Raw genomic sequence first — 27,988 nt, 5'->3', positions numbered from 1 at the left:
CCCCGCCTCTTTCCCCTCCCCAGGTGCTCTGGTGTGGACTGGAAGCGCCGGCCCCGGCGGATTCACTGGAGCACGGACTCTGCGGCCGGTTGGGCCGGTGCCCTTTCCCGGTAACTCCTTCCCGGCGTGACGCGCGAACGCGGCGGGGCCCTGCAGGCTGGGGGATCTTCCGTGAGATCCTCCGCGACCTCAGCCCTTGCTGGGCCCGGGGGGACCCGGGAGCCGACAGGAACCGGGGCGGCGGGGGAGGGGGCCGCCTCCCGGAAGGTCGCGACCCGGGCGGGCGCCGGAGTCGGGACTTGGTCCTGCGGAGCGTCTGGGGAGCCTCAGCCACCTGCGTTTGGGGACACCGAGGGCTACCTGTTGGCCAGCGCGTCCCCTGCCCTGTGGCCAGCCCCCTGGAGCTGGAGAACGTCAGCCAAAATAATGTCCCCATCTCACCCACTGAAGGGCTGACAATTCACCCACCCTGCTTGTGGCTTTTGCATATTAAACCCCTTACCCACTTTACCCCACCCCCGACCATGAAGATCCTGCTAGGTGCTGGTGCTCAGTCACACCCTGCCAGCAAGAACACAGGTTTAGGTCCTAGAATGGTGGACAACCTCCCCTCCACCCCCAATCTGATCCTCATTCTGGATCTCAATACCTCAGAACAGGTTGTCTTGAAAGAGAAACTGGCTTGCTTGTGGATTGTACTTAGCATGTATGCAGTCCTAAACAGTGGTCAATTGTCTGTGAAGACTCCCAAGCAGGATTTATGCCTGGAACTTGTCAAATACACCCCCCCCCCCGTCCCGAGTGAGTTGTCAGCCACTGAACTGAACACTGTGAGGTCAAGATAAATGTAACCCATGAAAATAATGTATGGTATAAAAGACCATAGCCCTCTGTGTGAGTGTGTGTGTGTCCAGGTCTACACTATCTCCGTACCAACCAGCCAGGATTATTCCAAAACCCACACTGAGTTCAACCCCTCAACTGAGTTGTAGTTAAGACATTTTAAAGCCCTGCCTATTCATTAAGTCTTTCCTGTTCTCTTTAGATGGAAAACTAAATTCTTTCATAACCATTTTTTCATATCTGAAGTTTCCATGGTCAATAACCAAATTGCTAACTGGCTTAAAAAACAGCTTCCCATTTCGTCTGAATGAATGTGATGATGATGATGATGATGATGATGATGATGATGATGATAGCAGCAGGCTTCTGAATATTACTGCACAATTATTTGTAAAGTTTTACTTTGATGTCCATTTAGTGCCCAGAAATGCCACAGTGATCCCAGAATGTAATTTAGTACATGAGAAATCATGATGAATTCGTGAATTAATTTGACACATCCTGAGCTACTCTGAAGCCAATTGTTTATTATTATGATAGGTGAGGTTGTGCAGGTGAGATGTGGTCTCCTGGATATCCTAAATCTGTTCTTGTAGTCACCATGTATTTCAGAGCATTCATTTTTAATAATTTTTTTTTTTTGGTTCTTTTTTTCGGAGCTGGGGACCGAACCCAGGGCCTTGCGCTTCCTAGGTAAGCGCTCTACCACTGAGCTAAATCCCCAGCCCCCATTTTTAATAATTTTAAAAGGGCTTTTCTAATATGAGTTGTCTTTTTTTTAACTTATAATAGTTCTTATGTGTGATATTCAAAAGTTATGTTTTTTTTTTAAGATAGGGACAACAACTAGATTGACACACTCCCCTTTTTAAGAAAATTTCTTGTTTAGTTCTCATCTGAACATCTTGATCCCCTCCCTAAGAAAGCACAAGCATTCGGGTTCCTGTCTCTTGAACTTAAAACTACCTTTTAATCATTTCAGCTCTGGGAAGGAAGAGAGATGGAATTGAAAAGGTTGAGCATTTCCTGGCAATTCTTGATAGTCCTCGTTCTGATCCTGCAAAGCCTGTCTGCATTGGATTTTGACCCGTACAGAGTCCTAGGGGTCAGCCGCACAGCCAGTCAGGCTGACATTAAAAAGGCATATAAGAAGCTCGCTCGGGAATGGTAGGTGAAACCATGAACAGGAGTTCAATGTCTGCTAAGCAGTCAGCAGGTGGCTGAAGCCTCAATGAGGATGACTTGTCTGTTTCTGTGCTGGGTGTATTTGTAGACCTGTTTAGAGTATTGAGGGCCAGCTAATGGCCCATGCTCCATCTTTTTTAGCAGTCTAAAGTCTGTGTTTACTTTAATACACAATTCTTCAGGAATACTACAGCTTAGAGCATCCTCGTAGATAATGTTAGGACATTTAATGTTAAAGTAAGAAGTAAAATGAATTTAAAAAAAAATAATTGAAATGCACAGGATACCTTACACTTATGATCCCAGCACTTCAGAGGCAGAGGCAGGAGGCTCACCCACCCTTGGTTGAAGTCAGCCAGGGCTTCCTGGCAAGTTCCAGGCCCACTAGAACAGCAGTTCTCAACCTGCGATTCCCGACCCCTTTGGGGGTTGAACAACCCTCTCCGAGGGGTCACCTAAGATGGTCAGAAAACATTTAGGATTCGTAACAGTAGCAAAAGTACTGTTACAAAGTAGCAACAAAAGTAACTGATGGTTAGGGGTGTCACACCGTGATTAACTGTATTGAAGGGTCACAAGAAGGTTGAGAACTGCTGGCTAGAGCAAATAAGGAAGTGAGGTGGTTTGCAGGAATTAACCTCCTGTTGTGTAGAGGAATTCTGGTTTTTAAACATTATTTTTCCTTTGTGTGGGAAGAGAGTGTGTGTATGAGAGTTTGGGGGTCGGGGGGCTTCCCTGTAGCTCTGGCTGTCCTGGAACTCACTTTGTAAACTATACTGGCCTTAAACTCAGAGATTCACCCATTTCTACCTCCCGAATGCTGAGATGAAAGGTGTGTGCTTCTGCCACTACCCTTCTTTGTTTGGGGTTTTTGGTTTTTTTGGTAATATTTTATTTTTAATTATATGTATATCTCAAAAGAGACTGCTGAACGTGTGGGAGGTGGAGTTACGGGGAGTGGGAGTTGCCTCATGTGGGCACTGGAACAAAACCTTGGTCCTCTAGAAGAGCAGCAAGTGCTCTTAACCACTGAGCCATCTCTCCAACCCCTAGAAAGCAATTCTTTATGTGCATAAATGTTAAAGGGAACATACAGTTCTATTCTCTAAAACTCTAAGCTTTTAAAACATTTAGAATATGGACTTTTGGCTCCAGTTTTAAGAGATTCAAGAAGCAAGTGTATAACTTTGTAAAAACACCTTGAGAGAATTACCAGAACTTTTTGAGACGAAAGTCTTAGTGTGTAGCCCTGCCCGGCCTAGAACTCACTATGTAGCCCAGACTGGCCCTGAACTCACGGAGAGATCCCCCCTGCCTCTCAGGCACTAGGTATGCTCATGAGAGCAATCACAGTTTCACCTGGCGTCATCAGGATTATAATTACCAGGGAAGCAGTAAGTGTTAAACTTACTTTGGGCAAACTTCTCCCGAGACAACGTCAGCCAAGGAAGGACAGGCGTTAAGTAGCTGCAGAGAGAGTAGCGGGAGGACCATTGTTGAATACCTACTGCATGTTCACCTCCAGGTTCTGTGTGTCTCGTTGTGCCCATTTGACTAACCCTTGAGAGAGATGCTTCAACCTGATTTACAAATGGGTTGTCCAGTCGCAGAGTTGGCAACCCTGTTGCCCCTCATGCCCACAGTTTGTCCTGTTGGTACACGACTTTGCGATCACTTGCCCCTGTGCACATGAGTAAAATTGAACTGGTTAGTGCTTCAGGAAGACTAGTGTCAAGTTGGGCAGCCACGGAGCTGCCTTTGCGAAGACTCTAACCTTGCACGCTCTCCGGCTGACAGTATTTTTTCTCGATGAGCAGATTTAGCTTGATTTTAAACTAATTGTGGTAAAGGTAAAAAGTGTAAAGAATGTCAATGAATAATATTTGGGGCAATATTCCTATTATGAGGAATCGAGAATTAGATGCTGAAAATGCCATATCGAATAATGCATGGCCTCTTTCCAGCAAGTCTCTGCCAAATTGGCTTTCAGTAATATCTCAGGTCCCTGCCTCTCTGTACTTAAGGCAAGATGACAGTCTGTGGTTAGTTCATAAATAACAGCCTTCTTTGGACCAAGGTATCTAGAATGGTAGCTTAAGGTTGGGGGCCTCCCTCCTGCAGCGTACAGTTGTGACCTTTGTGTGTCAAGTTTTAAGAGATGTTCAGCTGTTGGCTAAACGCCCTTGTCTTCCTGCTGGAGTCTCTAGGAGTGATTCATATCGGCACAAATGTACAGTGTTGGCTTTGTGCATTGAATTCGTATTTACCTGCAAGTTTGTACTGTTTTCCTGGTTTCTACTGTTTGGGCCCAGGCAGTGTTTTTTCTCTCTTGCTTTAGTCTGTGTCCCCTCTGGGTGGTTTCATAGTAACATTGAAGTGATATAGCCCCACTTGACTTCCAGAATGAGGCATAGCGGGGAGACATGGTTAGTTAGCACTTGGACCATATTTTGTCAAGTGCTTTTCTGAGTGTTTCTTAGATCTCACCAAAAACATGCCTGGTGAAACCATGTGATGTGACTATATTTTTCTATCAGGAAAACTCTATTTCCCGCTCATGAATTACATATTATCATGGGTTTGCCATCTGTGTTAGCAGAGTACCAGGGCCCCCTAGGAGAAGCAGACTGGCGTAACGTGGTTTGCTCAAAGCACATCAGTCCTGCTCACTTTACCTGAAAGAAATTACTACTTTGCATCTTCACTTTTATTCCTTTAGAGGTTACACTGAAAGTCAGTTGAGCCATACACAGTAATTTGAAATGGAAGTTTGCCCACTGTGAGGCAGCTCATGAATCTATCTCCTTCCCTGAACCCAGCATTGGATGGTACTCACCTAGGGCTGAACCTCCCTTCTCCGAGTATTTGCAACTTGGAGAGGTCTCCCACCTTCAGGAAAGCACGCCTGAGTTCTCAGCTAACCTGTTCTACCCAGCTGCCATCGAGCCTTTGCCTCCGTCTCCTGTGAAGCCCCTCCTCCCTTCCTGCCTGTCAGCTCCTCAGGCTAAGTCATCATCTGCAGGTGTGCACACTTTATCCACCCATCCCTTAACCTGAGTTTAAAGAGTAAAAGCTTATATTGTAGTCAGTAGAAGCACACTTTGGGCCGCCATCCTGTTCCCTTAAGTCCTGTTGTGTTCGATGTGTCTACCTGACATTTGCTTTTTAACCTTATTGACATTTGTGGCAAGGATTCAGTGGTTAAGGGCAGGGTGGTATCTAAGTGCAAGTCACTTGAAGTTCCTTGTTTCAGAGAGTAGAGTAGGGGATAAAGTCCACTCATACATTGATGCTCCAATGAGTTTAGTGACTTGTAGCTTTTTACTTCAGTGCATTTGGTGTGTTGTCAGTCTTTCCTGTTTCCCTGTGAATTGTTTTTCTTCCCAGCATGTTTGCTAGGAGAAACGTCATACGGTTAGCATAAGTGATTACACAGTGTAAGTGGAGTGAGGCTCGGTGGTGCACACCTTTAGTCCCAGTACTCTGGGGGCAGAAGCAGGTGGATCTCCGTGAGTTTGAGGCCAGCTTCATCCACAAAGAAAGTTTCAGGATATCCAGGGCTACATAGAGGGGCAAAAGAACAGCAAAGAATAAATGTGGTTAAAAAAAAAAAACTTAATGGCTGGGGATTTAGCTCAGTGGTAGAGCGCTTGCCTAGCAAGCACAAGGCCCTGGGTTCGGTCCCCAGCTCCGAAAAAAAAAAAGAATAAATGTGGCTGGGCCTGGTAGAACAAGCCTGTGGTTCCAGCTCTCACAATGCTGAGGCAGAAGGATGAAAAGTTTGAAGCCAGCTTAAGCCATCTACTGAGCTTCTGTGTCAAATAGTGACAATCTCTTCATACCATGACCAGTGAAGTCTTTGTGGAAATCTGATTTCAGTCTTGGGGAGCAGCAGTAAAGCACACGAGGCTCATCCCTGCTCTCAGGAGATCTCCAGAGCTGCCAGTGGGAGGAGTGTGACCTGTAGTTCACACTTCGGGGAAGAAAGAGGCAAAGCTCTGGAGTTTAAAGCCTGCCCTGGGTACCTGAGACCCAGTCTCAAAAAACAAACTTTATGCCCCAAAGATAACAAGACTATAAACATGAAAAGATGGAGAGTGAATGCCTCACGTGGAAATAGCAGGTGCCAACTAGTTGAGAGACTCTCGGCTTCCTCACGGCTTATGCACAGCCTTGAAATCATTACCCACACGAAGGGAAAAGTAGCCAGTCAGAGGCAGAGTGGGTCAGCAGGGCAGGGGCAAAAACGGGGGTTCTGATGTGAGAGTGAGCAGCAGGCATGGGAATGTGGCCGTCATCCCCTCACGGTGCAGCTTCGCCTACACCCAGGGCCTGCATTCAGGAAAACAAAGCCAAGCACCTGCAGCATGAACCTGACCCAGGGAGGGAGCACTGCTGCCCGGGGACAGCATGAATAACTGATTTAGCCTTGAGCCAGGTTGAGTCATGCTTAGGACAAGGATGAGGGTGCACATGTGTCTCCTCTTCTCAGCAGTGAGCTGTGGTGATCTCTGATGCTTTGGAAATGGGCTCAGCTGGAGCATCTTGAGAGGAAACGGCCTGTGTTAAAGTTCAATTTTTTTTTTATGGTTGAGTGAAGCAACTGATTGTTTCTACCATTTATTTTTGGAAACAGTCCTAAGCAAACAACCTTCTCTTCGTTCCTGACGTTGAGAGTTGTGTGGATGAGGTTATAAAATAGCTGTGCATAAAAAAAAATCTTCTCACTGGCTGCCATCTGTGTTTCAGGCATCCTGACAAAAACAAAGACCCTGGAGCAGAGGACAAGTTCATTCAGATCAGCAAGGCTTATGAGGTACCGTGACGGCCACTTCGGTGCCTCCATTAGCTCCTAGAAAATGGGTGGAGGGACTGGGAGATGGCTCAGCACCTCAGCCATGCAGGCAGGATCTGCAGAACCCACACAAATGCCACCTACAACGTCAGTGCTCACAAGGCTGAGAAAGGCTCCCGGGTCAAACTGGGCAAAACAGCCTTATCCGAGAGCTCCCAGTTAAGTTGAGAGACTCTGCCTCAAAGAATAGGGTGGAGGGTGACTAAGCAAAACCCCTAACATTGGCCTCGGGCCTCCACAGCACGTGAGCTCACACACATGAAAACAGAAATATGAATGCACACACAAAGCAAAGGGGAAACAGGCCAGAGCTGAGGAGCTCTGTGACGTCACCTCAGCAGGGCACGTTCTCCACAGGCAGCCCCAAATTTCTCATAATGTTAGAGAAGAGATCTCTGCCCCTCCAACATGTCGAAGCAAACCCCTTAACATTGTAGCTCCTAGAAAACCCAACCCATTTTGAAAGCTTTAATAAGAACTTTGCACTTACCCAGACAGATGTCTGTTCTGATTATAGACACTCAGGTTAAAGAATCTCACAGCAGTTTGCCTGGTTACACAAGGTTACAAATAACTGAAACACAAGACTTCTGGTAAGTCTCCAACATGTCGGCTTAAGTAGCACAGCCTAGAATACACATAGGCAGTAGGTCCCTGGCTGCCTGATTTGTTAGGGTAATGTGTTTCAGCAGATGGTGACTCATCACCCTAAAAAGATTATTGAATTTTAGTCTTCAAAGCTAGACTTGAGTCAAGCAAAGTTGGTGGTAACATGGCTCAGTGGGTAACAGCACCTGCTAGCCAGCCCTAAGGCCTGTGTTCAACCCCAGACCCATATGGTGGAAGGAGAGAACTGACTCTACAAGGTGTCCTCAGACCTCCATACCTGGGTTCTCCACACATGGAACGAACATAAAAGCGAAAGCTGAGGTCAGCTCCTGCTTAAGGCCCTGGACACGCTTTGTTTACTCTCTGATGTTCATGGTTACCGTACCTTGGTCCAAATGAGTCTAACTCCAGTGGTGTGGCCAGGGTGATGTTCTATGGTGGATCCTGGTAATGGTAATGGTCAGGTCTTCTCTGGTGTTTAGTGGGATGGTTGACAGCTTTAATGTCTACCTGAGGGAGAAGATCTCACCAAATGAACTCAGGGAGTTTTAACGTCTCTGTTAGGGAGTTTGAGAGGAACTTACTCACTGTGCATGTGTGTATTTTCTGGGCTTACATGTGCCATGACACACATGTTGGTCAGAGGAGAACTTGCATGAGTCGGCTCTCTCCTGCCATGTGGGTTCTAGGAGTGGTCAGATGGGAATCGGTCTCTCCTTCACTTCCTCCCCATGCGTCCAGCCTTGCTGGAGTTGAACCCACCATCCCACTATTCACTTCTGAGAAACACACTGCCATCTTTCAGGCTGCTTACTGGAAAGCCATTCGGGGCTGGGGTGTGGCTCGGGTAAAGGGTTCGCCAAGTGCACACAGGGCCTGGCCTCAGTCCTCAGTCCTGAAAACAGAGAGCAAGGAAAGAGCCCTTTGGCAAGCCACCTCCTTGCCCTTTGGACTCTTTCTCTTCCTCTTCCTCTTTCAGATTCTGTCCAATGAGGAGAAGAGGACAAACTATGACCACTACGGTGATGCGGGTGAGAACCAAGGCTACCAGCAGCAGCGCGAGTACCGCTTCCGCCATTTCCACGAGAACTTCTATTTTGATGAATCCTTTTTTCACTTCCCTTTCAATTCCGAGCGGCGGGACTCAATTGATGAGAAGTACTTGTTGCACTTTTCACACTACGTGAATGAAGTGGTTCCCGACAGCTTCAAAAAACCCTACCTCATTAAGATCACGTCGGATTGGTGCTTTAGCTGTATCCACATCGAGCCTATCTGGAAGGAAGTGGTCCAGGAACTGGAAGGACTGGGTAAGTCGTTTCCATTAGAGCACTTCTCTTTAAAATGTACGTGTTCTATGTGTGAGTGTTCACCCACTCGTATATACTGAAATACACGTATGTACATACACTGCATACAAGCGGTGCCCATGGGGACAGAAGAGAGCACTAGATCCCCAGGAGCTGGAGCTAGAGGTGGTTCTAAGCTGCTCTGTGGGTTCTGGGAACTGAGCCCAGGTCTTCTGCAAGAGCAGCAAGTGCTCTTTGAACCTCAGAGGCACCGCTCCAGCCCGTCATTCTTAAATGTGATGGGCGTTGGGGAGAGGGAGCAACCAGTGTGTTTTCTTTTCCCAAGTCCATAGTGATTGATTTTCAAAGGTGTTTATGGAGAGAAGAGGTGTATTAAACTACTTTTCTTTCCTTTTTAAATGCGTATGAATGTTCTGCCTACATGCATGTCTGTACCTGCATGCATGACTAGTGCCTGAGAAGGTCAGAAGAGGGTATAGGATCCTCTGGAACTGGAGTCACACAAGGTTGTGAGCCACCATGTGGGTCCTGGGATTTGAACCTAGATCCTCTGCAAGAGCAAGGAGTGCTTTTACCTGCGGAGCCATCTTTCCATACTCTACTTTCTCAAAGGCATATACCAGTATAACTGGCTCGGCTCGGCTCGGCTCGGCTCTGCTCTCTTCTCCTCTCTTCTCTTCTTTTCTAAATTCTCTGAAAAGAGTAGACTTCTGGAAATTAGTGGGCCATTTGTTCCAAATAGGTTTTTGGTGCGCTGTGCAGAAGCAGGAGGGTACTCGGCCTTGGCCAAATACGTCCCTGGATGTATGAGCCTGGATACAGTGGCCCTTGGACGAAGCCGGAAGTACTGTCATCCAGTGGAGCAAAGGCAGTGGGAAGTTGTTTGCTCTCAGTGTATAAAGCTGGATGAGAGCGGAGATGTCGCACAAGTAAATGCATGTGAGAACACACCCAGCCCACATGGGGGTCAGAGGTTGACTTTGTCTCTCCTTCTACCTGTGGTTTCTGGGCATGGAACTCTGATCGTCAGGTTGCAGCAGAAGTCATAAAGATGTGAACATAGGGGAAGGACCACAAGGTCTGAGATGCAGTAGTCACCAGGAGCTGAAAAGGGTTCACACGGGCTTTCCCTGCAGCTTACAAAGGAAGCCAGCTGCTGACTCCATAGCTCAGCCCTGTAGGATAAATTGGATTCCTTGTCTCCGGAACTTTAAGATGAGAAGTTGGCTTGGTGTGTGGTGCTCTGTTACCATAGCAAAAGCAACCCATCGCTCCTGTCAAAAGGAACATGTAGGACTCAGGGATAAAGGAGGGTCACGAAGGACTCCCTGGGACCAGGGGGATGAGAGCAACATTGGAGGGTTTGGTCTGAGAGACCACAGACTGGTGGTTGGAAGGGAGGGGAATTCAAATTCAGACCTCGATTGTCTCCAATCTCTGTTTTTGTGGTTGTTTGTATTAATGAGACAGGATCTGTTTGTGTAGCCCTGGCTGTCCTGAAACTTGCTATCTAGATCAGTCTGGCCTCAAACTCACAGAAATCTTCGTGCTTCTGCCTCCCAGGTAGTAGGGTGAAAGGTGTGTGCCACCACTCCTGGCAAAGCTGTCCTTTTATCTCCATATTTATTCTGTGGGATGCTCATGAAGATGCATGTGTGCGCACACACCATCAACAACTACAATGACAACACATGGAAAGCTTTAGAGAAAGACGCCCAGTGTCGACCTCTAGCATCCTGTGTACAAGTGTTGGTTAGCACACACTGTGTTAGTTACACTACACACTGCACACACATCTGGGTGCCATGACATATGCTATGCTGTGGTTCAGTGCAGAGGCAGCTGGATCCTGAGGCCAGCTGGCCATCCAGCCTAGCCTAATCAGCAGGTTCTAAGCCAAGAGAGGAACCCTGACTCCAAAACTAAGGCGCATGGCACCTGAGGAGTGGCCTAGGGCTGACCTCTGCCCTCCATGTGTACACACGCACATGGACACGCACAGAGTGGTAAAGTTTCAAATGTGACACTAGGAACGCAGTTGCCTTCTTTCTGTCTTCTGCACAGCTTCATTGTATAAGAAAGAATTGGTTAGCTGGGTGGTGGTCCATGCCTTTAATTCCAGCACTCAGGAAACAGGCAGGCAGATCTCCATGAGTTCAAGGCCAGCCTGGTCTACAGAGAGAGTTCTGGAGTAGCCAGGGCTGTTACACAGAGAAGCCCTGTCTTGAAAAAACAAAAACAAAAGAAAGGGAAAGAAAGAATAAGAATTGGCTAATAGCCACTTTGATTGAGCACCTACTAAGTGCCTGCCTCTGTCTGATGCTGACAATACACCAGGACCACTCTCTTCCTTGGAGCCTTCATCGTAGAAGGGGGAGGCCTATAAATAATGAACAGGAAGAGGTGTGTGCACGCTGTGCTAGAGCATGAGAAACAGCCGTGGGGGAGAGCTGAGCGGTAGCATGTGCTCAGTGTGCTCAGGACCTTGGATGCCATCCACTGGGACCTGTGTGCAAGCAATAAGCTGTGGAAAAACAAAGTAAGTGGGAGTCAGGGAAGGCAGTGTGCAGACTGGTCTCATCCCAAGTGGGGTGAGTACTTCTTTGCACAGTTTGGTCAGTACTGTGATCCATTTAGAAGGAACAGTCTGCTCTATGTGAAGAAGAGACTGTACCAGGAAAGACCACTTAGGAGGCCGCTGTAGTAGCCAGCCAAGAAGAATGAAGAAGTTGTGTGCCGAGGTGCACACCTGTGTGTGATCCAGGCACCTGGGGAGCCAGAGGCAAGAGGATCAGGGTGCTCAGGGTTATCCTTGGCTACATAGTGAGGTGAGCAGAGAAGGAAGAGGAGGAGGAGCACTCTGAGAGTGGTAAAGGCTGTGCTGGCATCTTCTGAGGAGATGCAGGAAGCTTGCTGGCAGATTGGGTGTGGGTGTGAGGGACGAGAGAGGGATGGCTGTGTCGTTTGCACTGTGTAATGGGAGGAATGGAGCTGCCATATTTGGAGCGACAAAGGCAGCATTGGAGCTTCTGTGGGAGGAGGCTAGGAGTTCAGTGTCAGGAGCTTGACACTTTCAAGCCTCCCAGACACCAAAAAGTTCTCTATATTGGCTGTTAATCTTGCACTTAGGGCAGACATACCAGTTAAATGAAAGAACGAGAGAGGACCGGAATTAAATGAAGCAAGTATCAGGTGAAAAGGAAATGCCAGGAGCCCCACTTTACTGCATGTGTCCTCGTGCACACAGGCGAGGAGTGGGCAGATGACACCAAGCTACCCACAGAGCTCTGCTACCGCATGTGGGCTCTGCAACGGTGCTAACTGGAGTGTGTTCACTTGATGAAGTTCTCTTTATTCATTTTGTAGGTGTGTTTGTGTGTTATCATGTGTACGTGGAATGCCAAAGCTGTGTGTGAAGGTCAGAGAACAGATTTGGGGAGTCAGTTCTCTTTCTCACCTAGTTTTAAGGCAAGGTCTCTCTTGGTTCTGCCATGCTGTGTACACAAAGATAGCTGACCCACGGGTTTCTGGGTGATCTCTGCCTCCCATCTCCCATGAAAACGCTGAGTTACAGATGCACACTCAGATCTGAAGGCTTTAGGCTTGTGGAGCAAGCTTTTCCCATTAACTACGCCATCTCCAAGCCCCTTCCTGTACTCTGTAAAGAATTTGTAGCCATGCTGATGGCACACACTTAGTCCCAGCACTCAGAGGCAAAGGCAGGTGGATCTCTGTCAGTTTGAGGCCAGCCTGGTCTACCTTATAAAATTTCAGGCCAGCCAAGTTTGTAGAGTGAGGCCCTGTCTCAACAAAAAGAAAGTAGAAGAGAAGGAAGAAGAGGAGGAGAAAGTAAAAGAAAAGAAAAATGTTGTAGTTTTAGAGTTCTTTTAAATTATTATATTTTGGGCTGGGGATTTAGCTCAGTGGTAGAGCGCTTGCCTAGGAAGCACAAGGCCCTGGGTTCAGTCCCCAGCTCCAAAAAAAAAAAAAAAATTATTATATTTTATGTGAATGGATATTTTGCCTGAATGCATGTCTGGGTTTTATGCGTTTGAGACAGGTTGTGGTGGTTTGAGTAGTTTGAGTAAGAATGCCGCCCATAGGCATGTGTGTGTGTGTGTGTGTGTGTGTGTGTGTGTGTGTGTGTGTGTGTGTGATGTGTGTGGTGTGTGTGTGGTGTGTGTGTGTGGTGTGTGTGTGGGGTGTGTGTGGGGTGTGTGTGTGTGTGGTGGTGTGGGGGGGGTGTGTGTGGGGGTGTGTGTGGGGTGTGTGTGTGGTGTGTGTGTGGTGTGTGTGTGTGTGGGGTGTGTGTGTGGTGTGTGTGTGGTGTGTGTGTGTGTGTGGTGTGTGTGTGGTGTGTGTGTGGTGTGTGTGTGGTGTGTGTGTGTGTGTGTGGTATGTGTGTGGGGTGTGTGTGGGGTGTGTGTGTGTGTGGTGGTGTGGGGGGGGTGTGTGTGGGGGTGTGTGTGGGGTGTGTGTGTGGTGTGTGTGTGGTGTGTGTGTGTGTGTGGTGTGTGTGTGGTGTGTGTGTGGTGTGTGTGTGGTGTGTGTGTGTGTGTGTGGTGTGTGCGTGTGTGGTGGTGTGTGTGTGTGTGGTGGTGTGTGTGTGTGTGTGGTGTGTGTGTGTGGTGTGTGTGTGAGTGTGGTGGTGTGTGTGTGTGTGGTATGTGTGTGTGCGTGTGTGGTGGTGTGTGTGTGTGGTGTGTGTGTGGTGTGTGTGTGGTGTGTGTGTGTGTGTGTGTGTGTGTGTGTGTGTGTGTGTGTGTTTGATTGCTTAGTCACTTGAGAAGGATAGGAGGTGTGGCCTTGTGAGATAGGTGTGCTTTTGTTGGAGGAAGTCTGTCACTGGAGGTGGAGGTTTCAAAAACCTAAGCCAGGCCCAGTGGCTCTCTCTCCCTTCCTGCTGCCTCCAGACTCAGATGTAAAACTCAGCCACTTCTCCAGCACTGCTTCTGTCTGCTGCTGCCATGAGCCTGCCGTCATTACAATGACAGCCTCTGAAACCAAGCACTGTTAGAAGAGTTGCTGTGGTCATGGTGGCGCTTCACAGCCGTAGGACAGTGACTAAGACACAGAGTTTCCTGTGTAGCCTTGACTGGCCTGGAACTGGATATGTAGACCAGGATGGCCTCAAACTCACTGATCTCTACCTCTCTCTCTGCCTCCTAGTGCTGGCATAAAGGTGTGTGCCATCATGCCTAATCCAGCAGGCTCAACTCTGCACTACATAAATGCCTGGTGCCTGAGAAGGCCAGAGAGCATGGCTGATGATCCTTGGAAATGGAGTTAGAGATACCGAGAGTCACCACATGATGCTGACAAGTGAGCCTTGCTCCCAGAGGAACCAGTGCTCTTAACTCCTAGCCATCTCTCCAGCCCCCAAAGACTGTATTTCATTTTATTGTGTGTAGGGTTTTTGGAGGGGGTACACATACAACAGCAAGCATGTGCGGGTCTGCAGACAACTCTGAAGAGTTGATTCTCTTCCTCAACGTTTCCAGGAGATCCAGGGCTCAAATGCAGCGATCCATCCTGTACAGCAAGCGCATTCACCCACTGAGCCATCTCCTATAAGGGAGATGTGTCTCCAGAGGTGAAATGTGACTCTCTCATGTTGATAAGTCAGAGGCTGTGGTGTGGGGTGGGATACTGTCACGAAGTCATTGGCCTCTTATTTATATATGTTTGTTTATGGGTAAGAACATGGTGGGCAGATTGTTTCTTCTTTTTTGCATTTACTCTGTGTGTGTGTGTGTGTGTGTGTGTGTGTGTGTGTGTGTGTGTGTGTGTGTGTGTGTGTACAAGGGTCAGAGGATAACCTGTCAGAGTCAGTTCTCTCTTTTCTATCTTGAGAGCCCCAGGGATGGACCTCAGGCTTGACAGCAAGCTCTCTCCGGCCCGCTTTCTTTTTTTTCTTTTAAAAAATTTCCTCATGAGCGTCTCTCAAAATTAGTAATAACAGGCATAAGAGATGGTCAGGTTTACAGTTTTTTGTAAATATTACCAGGTTGTTCTATAGAAAAACTGGCCGATCTAGAATTCTAACAATGCAAGAAAGCTAAACAAGCTATTAAAATACTTATTCCCACCCAGTTGGTCCGTTTTTCCATCCCAACGGATTTGTCAGCACTCCTTCCTGCCGAGTCTCAGGACGCTTCATGCGGTTCTTCCATGCTTTGCAGGTGTGGGGATTGGTGTTGTCCATGCTGGGTACGAAAGACGCCTGGCCCATCACCTGGGAGCACACAGCACCCCCTCCATCCTAGGGATCATCAATGGGAAGATCTCTTTCTTCCACAATGCGGTAGTTCATGAGAACCTACGGCAGTTCGTGGAGAGCCTTCTTCCAGGGAACTTGGTGGAGAAGGTGAGTGTCCCCAAGACAGGGCTGCCAGCTGAAGCCTCCCAGACTTTGCTCTGAGCAGCCAAGACACTTCCATTTCCTTACCACGTAAGGCAAGAAGCCTGAGGAGACTAGCGGCTGAAGCAGTATACAGAGCTGGAAAGAGCTCACTGCCATTACAAACAGCTCACAGGTTCTAGACATCAGAAAAACCTGATCCGAAGCCACAGTCCGGTTTACTAAACAACAACAAAGTTAGATCACATGATAGAATTTATGGCTCTTGCATTTGGTCATATGTACAAATTTGTCCTGTGAGAATATGAAAATCAGGCTGGAGAGATAGCTCAGTGGTTAAGAGCACTGACTGCTCTTCTAGAGGTCCTGAGTTCAATTCCCAGCTACCACATGGTGGCTCACAACCATCTGTGATGGGATCCAATGCCCTCTTCTGGTGTGTCTGAAGAGAGCTACAGTGTACTTATATAAATTAAATAAATACTTAAAAAAAGAAAATATGAAAATCAGATTACATTGAGAAAAATTAATTACCTTTGGATTTTACACTTTTTAGGTATGTATTGGGTAAGTATAATCATATCTACCAAACCCACTAAATTCATTAAACAGATATTATTTCTAGAACTTTAAAAGCTTAGTGGTTATGATGGTGTACACCTTGCATCCCAGCACTCAGGAGGGAGAAGAAAGTGGATCTCGGTGCATTTGAGGTTAGCCAGGACCTTGTTAAAAGTTCCAGGTCAGATTGCTGTGTGGAGAGAATTTGTCTTAGAAACAAAACAAAAAGTAAAAGCTTAGTGAGGGCAAGAGAGCTGGCTCAGAAGGTAAAGATGCTCATCAGCAAGCTTGACCCCCCCGAATGTGATTCCAGCACCCACAGGGTGGAAGGAGAACCAGCTCCTGAAAGCTGTCCTCTGCCCCATGCATGCATGCAGAGCTCATGTACCTGTATGTACACACACACTCGGTCCTCTTGGGTCAGAGCAGTACATGCCCTAACCACTGAGCATCTCTCCAGCCCAACTTAGGCAGGCCTTGTTTACAGAGTGAGTGCTGTGTGCCTTCTATGGCACTGTGCTCTGGCGGCTGCTGGCAGGGCCTGTGCTCGGAGATGCCCTGTACTAGATCTCTAGGACTCCTACCAAAAAGCAAACAAGAACCAACCAACTGAGAAGTGACTTTATAGTGTAGTCAGTAATTCTTTCATCTGTAAGAGTTATAAACATATGACATGTGTGTCACCATTCTTCTAATGGCTTTGTCAAATTAAGACAGACTAGTGGCCAAGGCTGGCAGATCTCAGTGAGTTCAAGGCCAGGCTGGTCTGCTTAGCAAGTTCCAGTCCAGCCAGGACTAAATGGACCCTTTCTCAAAAAAAGGCAAAAAGATTAGTTGCTGCATTTTTTGTTTTTTAAAAACAACCTCTTTATAGGTACTTAACTTTCCTCCTGACAGAAGTATAATACAATTGTCAAGAATTAAACATTGTGGCTAAAGAGATGCCTTGGCAGTTGGGAACACTGGCTACTCTTCCAGAAGGCCTGGCTTCCGTTCCCAGCACCCACATGGTGGCTCACAACCATCAGAGCTCCGGTTCTAGGGAGTTTGATACCCTCTTCTGACCTTTGTGAGCACCTGACATACGTGTAGTGCACGTGCATACATACATGCAGGCAAAACATTCATAATAATAATAAATAGTAAAAATAATAGATAAAAATGAATAAAATTGTTTTTTAAAATTAAATATTGCAACTAACCTTCTATTTCCAATTTAAGGTCACAAATAAAAATTATGTGCGGTTCCTCTCTGGCTGGCAGCAGGAGAATAAGCCACATGCCCTCCTGTTCGGCCAGACACCAGCAGCGCCACTGCTGTACAAGGTAATGCATCTGTGGAGTAGCTTCCCGTTTCCCTGGTGGGGCAGCAGCCCTTCGTCAGAACCCATGGCTTGCTTGTCTTTTGTATAATTACATTTTTGAGCATCTTTAACTTAAAAATCCCAACTCAGAAAACTCTTGACCGTCAGTGCCTCACACCTCAGGAAATTCCACCCCAGCCTCATGTGACAGGTCACAGTCGAGACATAGGAACACTAAAATGTGCGCTCTTACCTTCTCACTGTGAGTATAGGGTGTATGGGAAACATACAAATTTTATGTTTAAATTTGGTCCTGGTCCCAAGAATACTTTGTTAGGGATGTGCTATATTACAAAATCTGAAAAGGGGTGAACCATTTTGGTTTGCAAATGTTTCAGAAAAGTCTATTCTGCCTGTGCTGGGATAGACATGGACACACACACACACACACACACACACACACACACACACACCCAGGCAAAATTTCTGGATAATGTTTATTTTGTTTTATCTCTTGACAAAATTAGTTGTGTTCACCCTTGCTCAGTTTCTATGCACAGAATACGACAAGAATTCCTGGAGTAGATGTTTGAGGGTGAAGAAGACTCATGGGGCTCCATAAGCTGACAGCTCATCCCAGCCATCGATGCTAATGGGTCCCACTTGGTCTGTAAGCTGTGCCAAGCTGTCTGCTTCACCTCCTTCCTCCCTCTGCCCTCACAGTTGACGGCCTTTGCATACAAAGATTATGTGTCATTTGGATATGTGTATGTGGGCTTGAGAGGTGTGGAGGAGATGACCAGGCAGTACAACGTCAACATCTATGCCCCCACCATGCTGATCTTCAAAGAGCACATCAACAAGCCTGCCGATGCGATCCAGGTATGTGAGTCACCTCAAGCCTTCACAGAAAGCAGAGCTGAACTATAAACAACGCACTGGAAGGCTCAGGAGTTCAAGGTCATGCTCAGCTACACGTGAGTTTGTGGTTAGCCTAAGCTGGAGTCAGACTTTGTCTCAAATGATGAAGAAGGAAAGAAAAGGAAGGACCAAGATGGCTTAGTGGGTGAAGTGCTGCTGCCTAACCTGACCCCTGACCCCTAAGTTCACTTCTTGGACCCACATGGAAAAAGGAGAAATCAACTGCAGAGGGTCATCCTTGTCCTGAGTGTGCTCAGGCACACACATGCACACTCATGAGACAGACAGACAGAGTGTTAGAGAGTTGATCAAAACAGCTGAATAAAGGGAGAAATTCACTTGGCATTTTTTCTTACTGATGCACTAAATTTTGTTGATTTTTTTTTAATCTGACACAATAATGTTTTGCTTAAAAAACTGAAATCGTCTCAGATGGCACACAGGTGGAATTCAGTACTCTGAAGGCCACGGCAGGAGAATCTGGGTTTGAGAGAAGAGTTATTTGTTGACTTTTGGGTTTGTTTTTTAGACAAGGTCTCACTCACTATATAAACATGGCTGACCAGAAACTCCCAGAGATCCACCTGCCTCTGCCTCCTGAGTGCTGGGACTAAAGGTGTGCGCCACTATGCCCAGTAGTCCTTGACTCTTAAGTGGCTACAATAAGTTTTGTTAAGTGCTTTTTGGGGGGACTGGAGAGATGGCTCAGCAGTTAAAATACATGTACTGCTCTTCCAGAGGCCCCAAATTCCAGAGTTCAGTTCCCTGCACCGATGTTGGGCAGCTCACAGCCACCTCTAACTCCAGTTCTAGGGGGTCTGACAGTCTTTTCTGGATCCTGTGCTCCTGTACACTCCCCTACGCATACCTACACACACATACATGTGATTTTTTATAAATTAGAATATAGTGTATAAACATTTCGTTGTCCAACTGCTGTGTAGTGAATATGGTATTTTCAGGACATCCACTGTACACTACAGTGGTTCAGTCAGGGGAGGAAGGACAGAAAGACAGTCTACCCAGTGTACTAGGTCGCCTGTTGAGCATAAAGAATAGGGTGTCTGAGACTGGGAATGGGGAAGGTCATTTTGTAGGACAGAACCAGACAGGGAAATGACTGATGGGAAAAGAAGAGAACAAACTGGTCTTAGGCATGCTGAATTAGAACTGCCTACAGCAAATGCTAGAGGTGACCCTAGCTGGGCAGAGGGCAGCTTGGGAAAGGCAGGTGGAGGCTGGCCTCAATGGCAGTGTTTATAATCTCAGCACTTTAAAGGCTGAGAATATTAAGAATTCAGAGCCAGCTCAGGAGGCTTTAGGAGGCATCTGGGGGCTGATTTGTTAGGTGCTGGCCTGGCAGGCCCAGAGCCCCAGGCTGGAGGTACAGCACTGGAGAAGCCAGTCATTGCAGGCCTGTGATCTCCGCACTCAGGACACAGACGTTCTGAACTAACATAGTTCGCTGTGACATCTTGAGATATCCGCACATTCACGTTTGTGTAGAGGTCACTGGGGAAGTCAGTGCTTCCTCCTGTGGGCTTAGAGAATCAAGGGGAGACTGACAGACTTGTCAGCAAACACCCTTATCCACTGAGCCATCTCCCTAGCCCAGGCAGGGTATCTGTCAGCTCCCCTCTGTGAGACAGCGTCTTCTGCTGCGCTCTCTGCTGATGTAAGGGACACGGGTGCTCTCCAGTACTGACCTGGTATCCTCCAGCAGCTTTGCAGACACTTCAGCAGCCGGGTATTTATCTGCCCTGTCCTTAGGACTTGCTAAGTACACAGTGAATGACTAATGACAGTTTTGTGTCTCCTTCATCATGTCTGTCCTTTGAACTAGTTGAAATCGTAACAAAGCATTCAGTGTTCACTTTTGTGGTCCGCCTCTTCGGTCTTACAGACAGGTTTGGGAGGGGCTGGGATGTCAGAGCGGTTGTGCTCTTAGAGTGTGTCAAGTCCTGAATTCACTATGAAGACACATAAACTTGATGTGGTGACAATGCCTGAAATCCCAGCACCAGGAAGGTAGGAAGATCAGAAATCCAGGGCCATCCTCTGCTACTTAACAATCTGGGTTCTCCAGCCTGGGCTACACAACACCTGTATCTAAAGGACAGTGGTTGGACATGGTGGTACAGCACTCTGGTGGCAGGGACAGGTGTGAACTTGTGGATTTGAGGTCATCATGGTCTACAGAGGAGTTCCGGGACAGCCAGGCTAAATAGTAAGACCCTGTCTCAAACACACAAAAGCTGCCATTGTTTGGGCGTTTTGTTTGTTTTTTGTCTTTTTGAGGTACAGTAATTGAACCCAGAGCTTCGTGCATGTTAGACCAGCGTACTACCACTGAACCATCTCCCCAGCCCTGGAATTTATTTTGAGTGGTTTAGTTTGCTACAGATCCCAAAGTAGAAATACATTTGTGTAAAATCAAAAACGATCGATGTAAACTGTTAGTGTGAACTGGTATGCAGAGTCCTGCAGGAGAAACCTCGTGATTGTCTCCTGAGCACGACCTGCCTGCATCATGACCTTCACCTGAGATGCTAACCAACATTTCCACACAATACTTGCCTAGTGATGTTGCTTTAGCCAGGGTCAGCCATGGTCTTCATAAGTGTGAGTAAGCCCATGTGCAGTGTGAAAACAGAGTACTTGTTGGTGTTTCTCCAGGCTCGGGGGCTGAAGAAGCAGGTCATCGAGGACTTCATCACCCAAAACAAGTACCTGCTGGCGTCCCGGCTCACCAGCCAGAAGTTGTTCCATGAACTCTGCCCCGTGAAGCGGTCTCACCGACAGAGAAAGTAAGGACTCGAGGCTCTGCCTCTCACTGAGAGGTGTCTTTCTCAGGGGCAGTTAAACCTCTGTGATGGGGTGGGGTGTCTTAGTCCAGGGTACCCTCAGACCACATGCTGAAATCATAGACATAAGCCCCCATATCTAGTAGATACGGGGAGGCCAGCAACATGGGTTTGCTCACTGAGATCCATGTGATAGAAAGAGGATTGATCCCCACACACCAAGACACACGTGCAGTTTAGGATCAATCTGAATCTCACTATTTACCACTGCTGCTCTTGAGCAGGCCACTGGTATCCCATGGCTCTGTACTCCCATGCGTCCCCTTGCTCAGGACTCAGTTCTCCAGTGCATGTTTGCCATTGGTCTCTCCAAACCTAGGACTCCGCCCTCTTTTCTTCCCCTACAACACTTTATCCAAATATCTGCTCAAACATCAGGTGGTGTTTTCCTGACCAGCACTCCAGCCTCTCTCTGTCCCTCCTGTCCTCACAACACTTGTCAATACCCATTTATGTGTCTGTGTGTCTGTCTTCTCTACTGAAACAGGATGAGATGTTGTCTGAGAGCTCAGTAGAGGTCTGAGGAAATGAATGGATAAATGCTAGACTTCCTTTAGAACCTTGTGGAGGCAGCCCCTTCAGAACAAGGTTCAGTCACCTGTGCCCTAAGGTAGATCAGCCACTCCTCCCTGAGAGAGGAGATCATACAGAGTGTAGCTCTAACTTAGCAGCCATTGCCAGCCCTGGTCCTGCCTCGGGGTTGCTCATAAGGACTCCTCTCTCATTTGTGTACAGATACTGCCTCAGGGTTGCTCATAAGAGACTCCTCTCTTATTTGTGTGCAGATACTGCGTGGTTCTGCTGACAGCTGAGGCTAACAAACTAAGCAAACCCTTTGACGCCTTCCTGTCATTTGCACTGGCAAATACTCAAGACACGGTGCGCTTTGTGCACGTCTACAGCAGCCGGCAGCAGGAGTTTGCCAGCACCTTGCTACCGGACATTGAAGCATTCCAGGGGAAGTCAGGGGTGAGCCATGGGCCCCAATCCTCGTTCCTATTCCCACTCCTCCTGTCTTGGGAGTACTGCGTATAGAGTCCAGACATCTGGAAACCTCTGAGACCTGGTTGGAACATTATTCAGACTTCCCTCCATCCTTCACCTAGCGACTTTACATCCCCCATGTGGGCTCCAGACCTGCCTGGAAGGACTTCTTCCTCCACTCCAATGCCATCCCAGCTGAGCCCTCTTGGCCACTTCCCCTGAGGGAAGTTGAGATGTGTCAGCCTTTTCCAACAGCTTTTCCTAGGTATAGCATAGTGGTACAGAAGCCAAGAGGCCCATTCTCCAAATCTCAGGCCACTGGTGATGTGCTCAGAAACTTTCCTTCCTCACATTCTCTGCCTCTGCTGTCACTGCCCACCCCCCCCCAGAAGCCTAAGGTGGTTCTTTTGGGGTCAATATTGTAGTTTGGTGGCAGAATGCTTGCCTGAAAAGCCTGAGGCCCTGGGTTGCATGCTCAGCACACAGAAAGGAGGAAAAGACCCACGGTCTCATTCAGTTATCATAGAAAAGATCTCTGCAAAGCAAAGGCTCCTTAACTGGACACTAAGTCAGAAGTTGCTACACAAAATCTGTGGGAAGAAAAAAAGTTTAGAATTTTGACAGAAGCTTTGGGATGTCACCATAAAAGCAGTTACTTTTGCCAGTCGTAGTGGCATATGCCTGTAATCCTAGCACTTGGGAGGTAGAGGCAAGAAGATGAAGTTTCAGGCCAGCCTGGGCTACTCAGTGATTAAGAGCACTCACTGTAAAATTCATGGCCTTTTTTATTGATTATTATTGCATGCATGTGTGTGTGTGTGTGTGTGTGTGTGTGTGTGTGTGTGTGTACACATACATATATCTTAGCACGCATGCATATTCCTGTTCAGTTCATACAAAACTACCTGTACAGTATATTTTCAAGACTGACTGTTTGGCTTTGAACAACCAAATGGTGTACTCTTCCCCGAGCAAGAAAGACCTCTTCTCCCATTCCATGAGTAAATGTTTTGAAGAACCAAAAATTAGATTATCATCTGGGAAGGCCAAGGTTGATCTCTTGAGCCCAGGAATTTAAGGCCAACCTAGGTCACAAAATGAGAACTCATCTTGACAGTAACTCCTGATGAGGGTGGGATTCAGTTGGTAGAATGTGTAGCTGACATGCACTAGCCCGGGTTCCCTCTCTAGCACAGTAAACGAGGGATGCTGGTAAGCCAGAGACAAGTTCAGGGTCATCCTCACAACTCACAGTGAGTTTGAATACTCATGACTCAGACCTCAAGGCCTCCTACAGATACCATAGACAATGTAAGGTATTAGCTTAGGTGTTGCCCTCATGAGGCCCTTTTGCCATCTGCCCTGAAAAATATGTAAGTCTAGGCTGGGCTCAAACTCCTGATCCTCTTACCCCAGCCTCAACCTCCCAGGAATCGGGGGTTGGGGAGGGAGTTTATATCCTGCTGCTTTTGAGACCCTTAATGGTTTTTCCTTTTTGCCCAGGTGTCCATCTTGGAAAGGCGGAACACAGCAGGGAGGGTGGTGTTTAAAACCCTGGAAGACCCCTGGACTGGCAGTGAGAGCGATAAGTTCGTCCTTTTGGGTTATCTTGACCAGCTGCGGAAAGATCCAGCATTTCTGTCCTCAGAAGCGGTGCTCCCTGACCTGACTGACGAACTGGCCCCTGTGAGCATCAGGGACCAGAAAGAATGGGTCACCAGGAGGGGTGGGGCAACGTGAAGGGCGGGGCAGGGACAGAGCAGGATTGACAGGACTTGTCTGTTGGGAAGTGTGGGTTCCTTCTGGGCTCAGTCCTGTCTACTGCCCATTTCCTCCCCCAGGTGTTTCTCCTCCGGTGGCTCTACTCTGTGTCTGACTACCTCTCGGACTTCTGGGAGAGCCTGCTGCACAGTAACTGGTAGGATGTCACGGGTTTTTTTTTTACTTGGCAAAGCCAGCCTCCAGCTCTAGAAAGAACCGTGCTTGGATTTCAGTGTGCACTTGCTGCTGGAAGTAGGAGAGTTCACACAGGCCCAATGACTGACTTCCTCTTTCTTGCTGACTGGTACTTCCTGCTGGGAGGGATGAGTCATCCCAGCTGGCTTCCCTCTCAGCAGATCTGGTATTAGTCCCTTCCTCACTCTGCCTGCCGCTCAGCGCAGGGCCTCATGTGTAGAGTGCAGTGTGTGCATGCACGGATAGATATATCTGTCCATGACCAAAACTTAGGAAAAGGGTTTATTTTGGCTTACAAGCCAAGGCAGGAGCTGAAGCAGACCGCAGAGGAATGCTGCTTACTGCCTGCCCACAGTGGGTAGGCCCTGCTGTATCAACTAGTAATCGAGAAAACTCCCCCACGGACGTGTCCGCAAGCCAGTCTGACGGAGACAGCTCTCCTGCTAAGTTCCCTCTTTCCAGGTGACTAGTTCGTGCCCACTTGACAGCTGAAGCTGATTGTGACACTCCCTGTCCATCTGGGCCACATCTGATCATTCTGGCCACACAAGAGTCAGTTAAATTGAGATCATTCCACAGACTCGATAGTCACCAGTACCTTAGTGTCAGTAAGTTGTTCTGTGTGTCCAACATAAATCCTTCATCCTCTTCTGCAGAATGTACTAGACACAGCCTAAAGTCACTTTCCAGAATACAGTCTCTGTGACTAGGGCTCTGAGGACCCCCTCCTTCACCCTAGAAACAGCCAGTCTTGGGATCGTGTTTCTTGGTGTGAAAGGAGTTTGGTTGGGACTTTTTCCCACTCAGACAGCCGAATCCCAGCAGCTGTGGCTAACACTGCCTTTGCTTCCAGGCGGGAGATGATGCCCTTGCTGTCCCTCATCTTTTCAGCCCTCTTCATCCTGTTCGGCACTGTCATCGTCCAGGCTTTCAGGTGAGCCTGGTGACCAACCTGCCACGTCACTTCTGCCCTCTTTGTTTAGAAAAGAAAAGAAGAGTAACTTGTGTTTCTGTGCTTTAGTGACTCAAATGAGGAGCGGGAGTCTCACCCTCCGGATAAAGAGGAAGTCCCTGAGAAGGCTGGGAAGACTGAGCCGAGCTTCACCAAAGAGAGCAGCAGGTTCTTCCTACACACACCCTGCCCTCAGCTTCGTAGAGCATCGTAGGCTGAATGAAAGGCCTCCTTGCCTGGCTGTACTGGCTGTTAGTTTGAGGGAGGGATCAAACACAGGGCCTCACATGTGCTAGACAGAAGCTCTCACTGAGCAGCATCCTGATCCCCAACTCTAAAATAACCTCAAGTGTAAAACTTTATGGATGGCAACATAAGGCCACAGGTAGCCTTCTGAACCAGGGAGTCATGGCGGCACACACCTTTAATCCCAGAACTTGGGAGGCAGAGGCAGGCAGATCCCTGCAAGTTTTAGATGGTGAGTTCCAGACCAGCCGGAACTACATGTTGAGACCTTGTCCTAGACAAAAAGAAAACAGCCGTGTGCCTCATTGGTGGGTCTCAGTCACAGCAAGTGCACGTGTACCCAAAGTTTAGTGAAGTCACCTCAGGCTGAGGTGTATGAACAGACATGTCATGTTTTGACCCCACCCCGTGTCTCACTTGCATGTTCACACGTGTTATCAAATGGGAGGGAAATCCAGACATCCAAAGCATTCCCAGGCATCTGAGTTCTTCGTAATTGATATTTTTTAGTTATGTTGGAGTGTGTCTGTGTGTAGCTTTGTACCCTCAGAGTCCAGAAATATCAGATCCCCTACAGCTGGAGTCCAGACTGTTGGGACTTTCAGTACACACTCCTAACTGCTGAGCTGTCTCTAGCCCCTTCCCAGGCATCTAGAATAGGGAAAGCCACTGCTGACTGGGGGTCACTGAGACCCTCTGCATACATACATACAGGACTGATAAGCCGAGTGCCAGGGGATTTGCAGTCCCAGCTTCAGTCAGGAAAGCAGGAAGAGAAAGAAACAAAAGGGAGGTGGTATCTGACCCAGAAGCTGGGCTGGCCTGTCCCATGACCCACAGCTGCAAGGGACCTGTCTGAATTAAAAACAGACGCACACCTAAGCATGTGTGAGCTCCATGGCTCTCCTCTGCAGCCACCTTTGCACTGGACAGAAAGCTGTGTGAGAAGGGTTCCTGTGGGCCAGAGCCACCTTGTGGCCTGTGGGTCCTAGTGCCAAGAAGCAGACCCGATCAAGCCAGCAGGCATTCTGTTTCACTGGTTTTGTGTTTGATTTGGAGGCCTAAGGGGGAGTTTGCATGTTTATTTATTCCCATAGCCCAGGCTATCCTCAGACTCACCACATAGTTGAGGCTTGCCTTAAGCTTCTCATCTTCCTGTGTCTACCTCCCAGATGCTAGGGTTACAGGCATGCGTTGCCCACACCTGACTTCCAGTGGTTTCCTCTTCCTCATCTGATCATGTCTAAAGTTCTCCATATTTCTCCACAGCAAAATTCCTAAAAAAGGCTTTGTGGAGGTGACTGAACTCACAGATGTGACGTACACCAGTAATTTGGTACGCCTGAGGCCGGGTCACATGAATGTGGTCCTCATCCTGTCCAATTCCACCAAGACAAGCCTGCTGCAGAAGTTTGCTTTGGAAGTCTACACATTCACCGGGTAAGCAGGGTGTCTGTGCGTGCATGCATGCATGTATGTGTATGTGTGTGTATGTGTATGTGTCTTGAGCTCAAGAAGGTGGCAGGGAGGGGTTGGGGATTTAGCTCAGCGGTAGAGCGCTTGCCTAGCGAGCGCAAGGCCCTGGGTTCGGTCCCCAGCTCCGGGGAAAAAAAAAAAGAAGGGGACAGGGAGAGAGAAAGGAGGGTGTGTGTGTATCCGAATAAAGAAGAGAGGAGATTCTCCACTTGGAATAAGAGACTAGAAGACTGCTGCACACTTCCCAGCAGATGAGCAGTCTCTGTATTCTTCCAGAGCCACATATCTGCCATCGTTGTGGTTTTCTCTTGACTTTGTTTGTTTGGGTTTTTTGAGATGGGTTCTCTGCATAGCCCTGGCTGTCTGGAACTCATGATACAGATCATGCTGGCCTCAAACTTACAGAGATCCTCTGCCTCGTGAGTGCTATGATTAAAGGCAGGCACCAGCATACCTGACTTGTAATTTCTATAATAGACCTGGATGCTCTCAAAGTTGGAACAATCCTCCTGCCTCTACCTTCCAAGTGCTAGAATTACAGACTTTCTTCCACTCTCCCTTGACTTTCATGTCCGTGTACCCCATGCCTCAGCTCCACATAAATTCCTTCCTAAGCTCAGGCTGCAGCCAGCCAAGCCTCTCCTGGCTGTTCAGCCCTGCCTAGGGTGCTGATGCTGTTCCCAGTGGCCTACTCGGAACTCCTGAGCCCTCCCTCCTCTGCTCTTCCCACAGGAGCAGCAGCCTGCACTTCTCCTTCCTAACCCTAGACAAACACCGGGAGTGGCTGGAGTATTTGCTAGAGTTTGCTCAGGATGCAGCTCCCATCCCAAACCAGTATGACAAGCACTTTATGGAACGAGACTACACTGGCTACGTGCTGGCCCTGAATGGCCACAAGAAGTATTTCTGCCTTTTCAAGCCCCTAAAGACCGTGGATGAGGAGACCGTGGGCTCCTGTGACCTTGACTCCTCCCGAGGGAAGCCACCCTGTGGCCTTGGGCCCAAGCCCCTCAAAGGCAAGCTGAGCAAGCTGTCGCTGTGGATGGAGCGCCTGCTGGAAGGCTCCTTGCAGAGGTTCTACATCCCATCGTGGCCTGAGCTGGACTGAGCCGAGGGCTCTTCGGATTGTAGCGTACCCCAGGGACAGGGTTTTCCAGAGAGTCTCGATTTTAGATTCCTCTTCTAGAGCAGTGGCTAGAAGACCTTTCCTTTGTCACCTAGGAGTAAAGCGCACCACAGGTTTGACCCCCAGATGAAAATCTTCCCCTTTGGGTTTTCTTGCCCCTGATGAATGCCGCACTACTTAAATAGACTGCCCAGCCCCTCTTTGCTGTCCCTGTAACGTGCTTGCACCCCCGTCCTACATTGGAGATACCCAGGGCTTGACCCTGAGCCGTGCCTGGATGAACCTCAGGATCTTCATGAGCTGCCATATGGGGTGGGTCACTCACCTCTCCCCCGCCCCTGCCGCAGGCTCCTGCTAGCCCCTGCTTAGCCTCTGCCAAGGTGCGTGCTCTCAACACCATGGGACAGCCCACCACAGCTTCTAGGTCCTCCGTCT

The 27,988-nt window shown here is 48.2% G+C and overlaps 1 protein-coding gene across 1 annotated transcript; it reads left to right on the top strand.

Annotated features, from left to right (window-relative positions):
• The first annotated feature begins 74 nt into the window (after window positions 1-74).
• On the top strand, window positions 75-27,753 carry Dnajc16 (DnaJ heat shock protein family (Hsp40) member C16). Its single transcript, NM_001014194.1, is given in 15 exon segments — window positions 75-110; window positions 1,826-2,010; window positions 6,778-6,844; window positions 8,472-8,802; window positions 14,985-15,169; window positions 16,946-17,050; window positions 17,752-17,910; window positions 20,626-20,756; window positions 21,599-21,782; window positions 23,301-23,483; window positions 23,639-23,715; window positions 24,607-24,687; window positions 24,775-24,873; window positions 26,221-26,391; window positions 27,160-27,753. Coding segments are annotated over 14 exon segments (2,316 nt in total). The 5' UTR covers window positions 75-110; window positions 1,826-1,843; the 3' UTR covers window positions 27,536-27,753.
• The last annotated feature ends 235 nt before the right edge of the window (window positions 27,754-27,988 follow it).

This window comes from Rattus norvegicus, chromosome 5 (genome assembly GCF_021556685.1).
Source record: "Rattus norvegicus strain SHRSP/BbbUtx chromosome 5, alternate assembly SHRSP_T2T, whole genome shotgun sequence".
NCBI lineage: Eukaryota > Metazoa > Chordata > Mammalia > Rodentia > Muridae > Rattus > Rattus norvegicus.
Note: the sequence above shows the minus strand (reverse complement) of the source record. Positions and strands in the feature narration are given on the sequence as shown.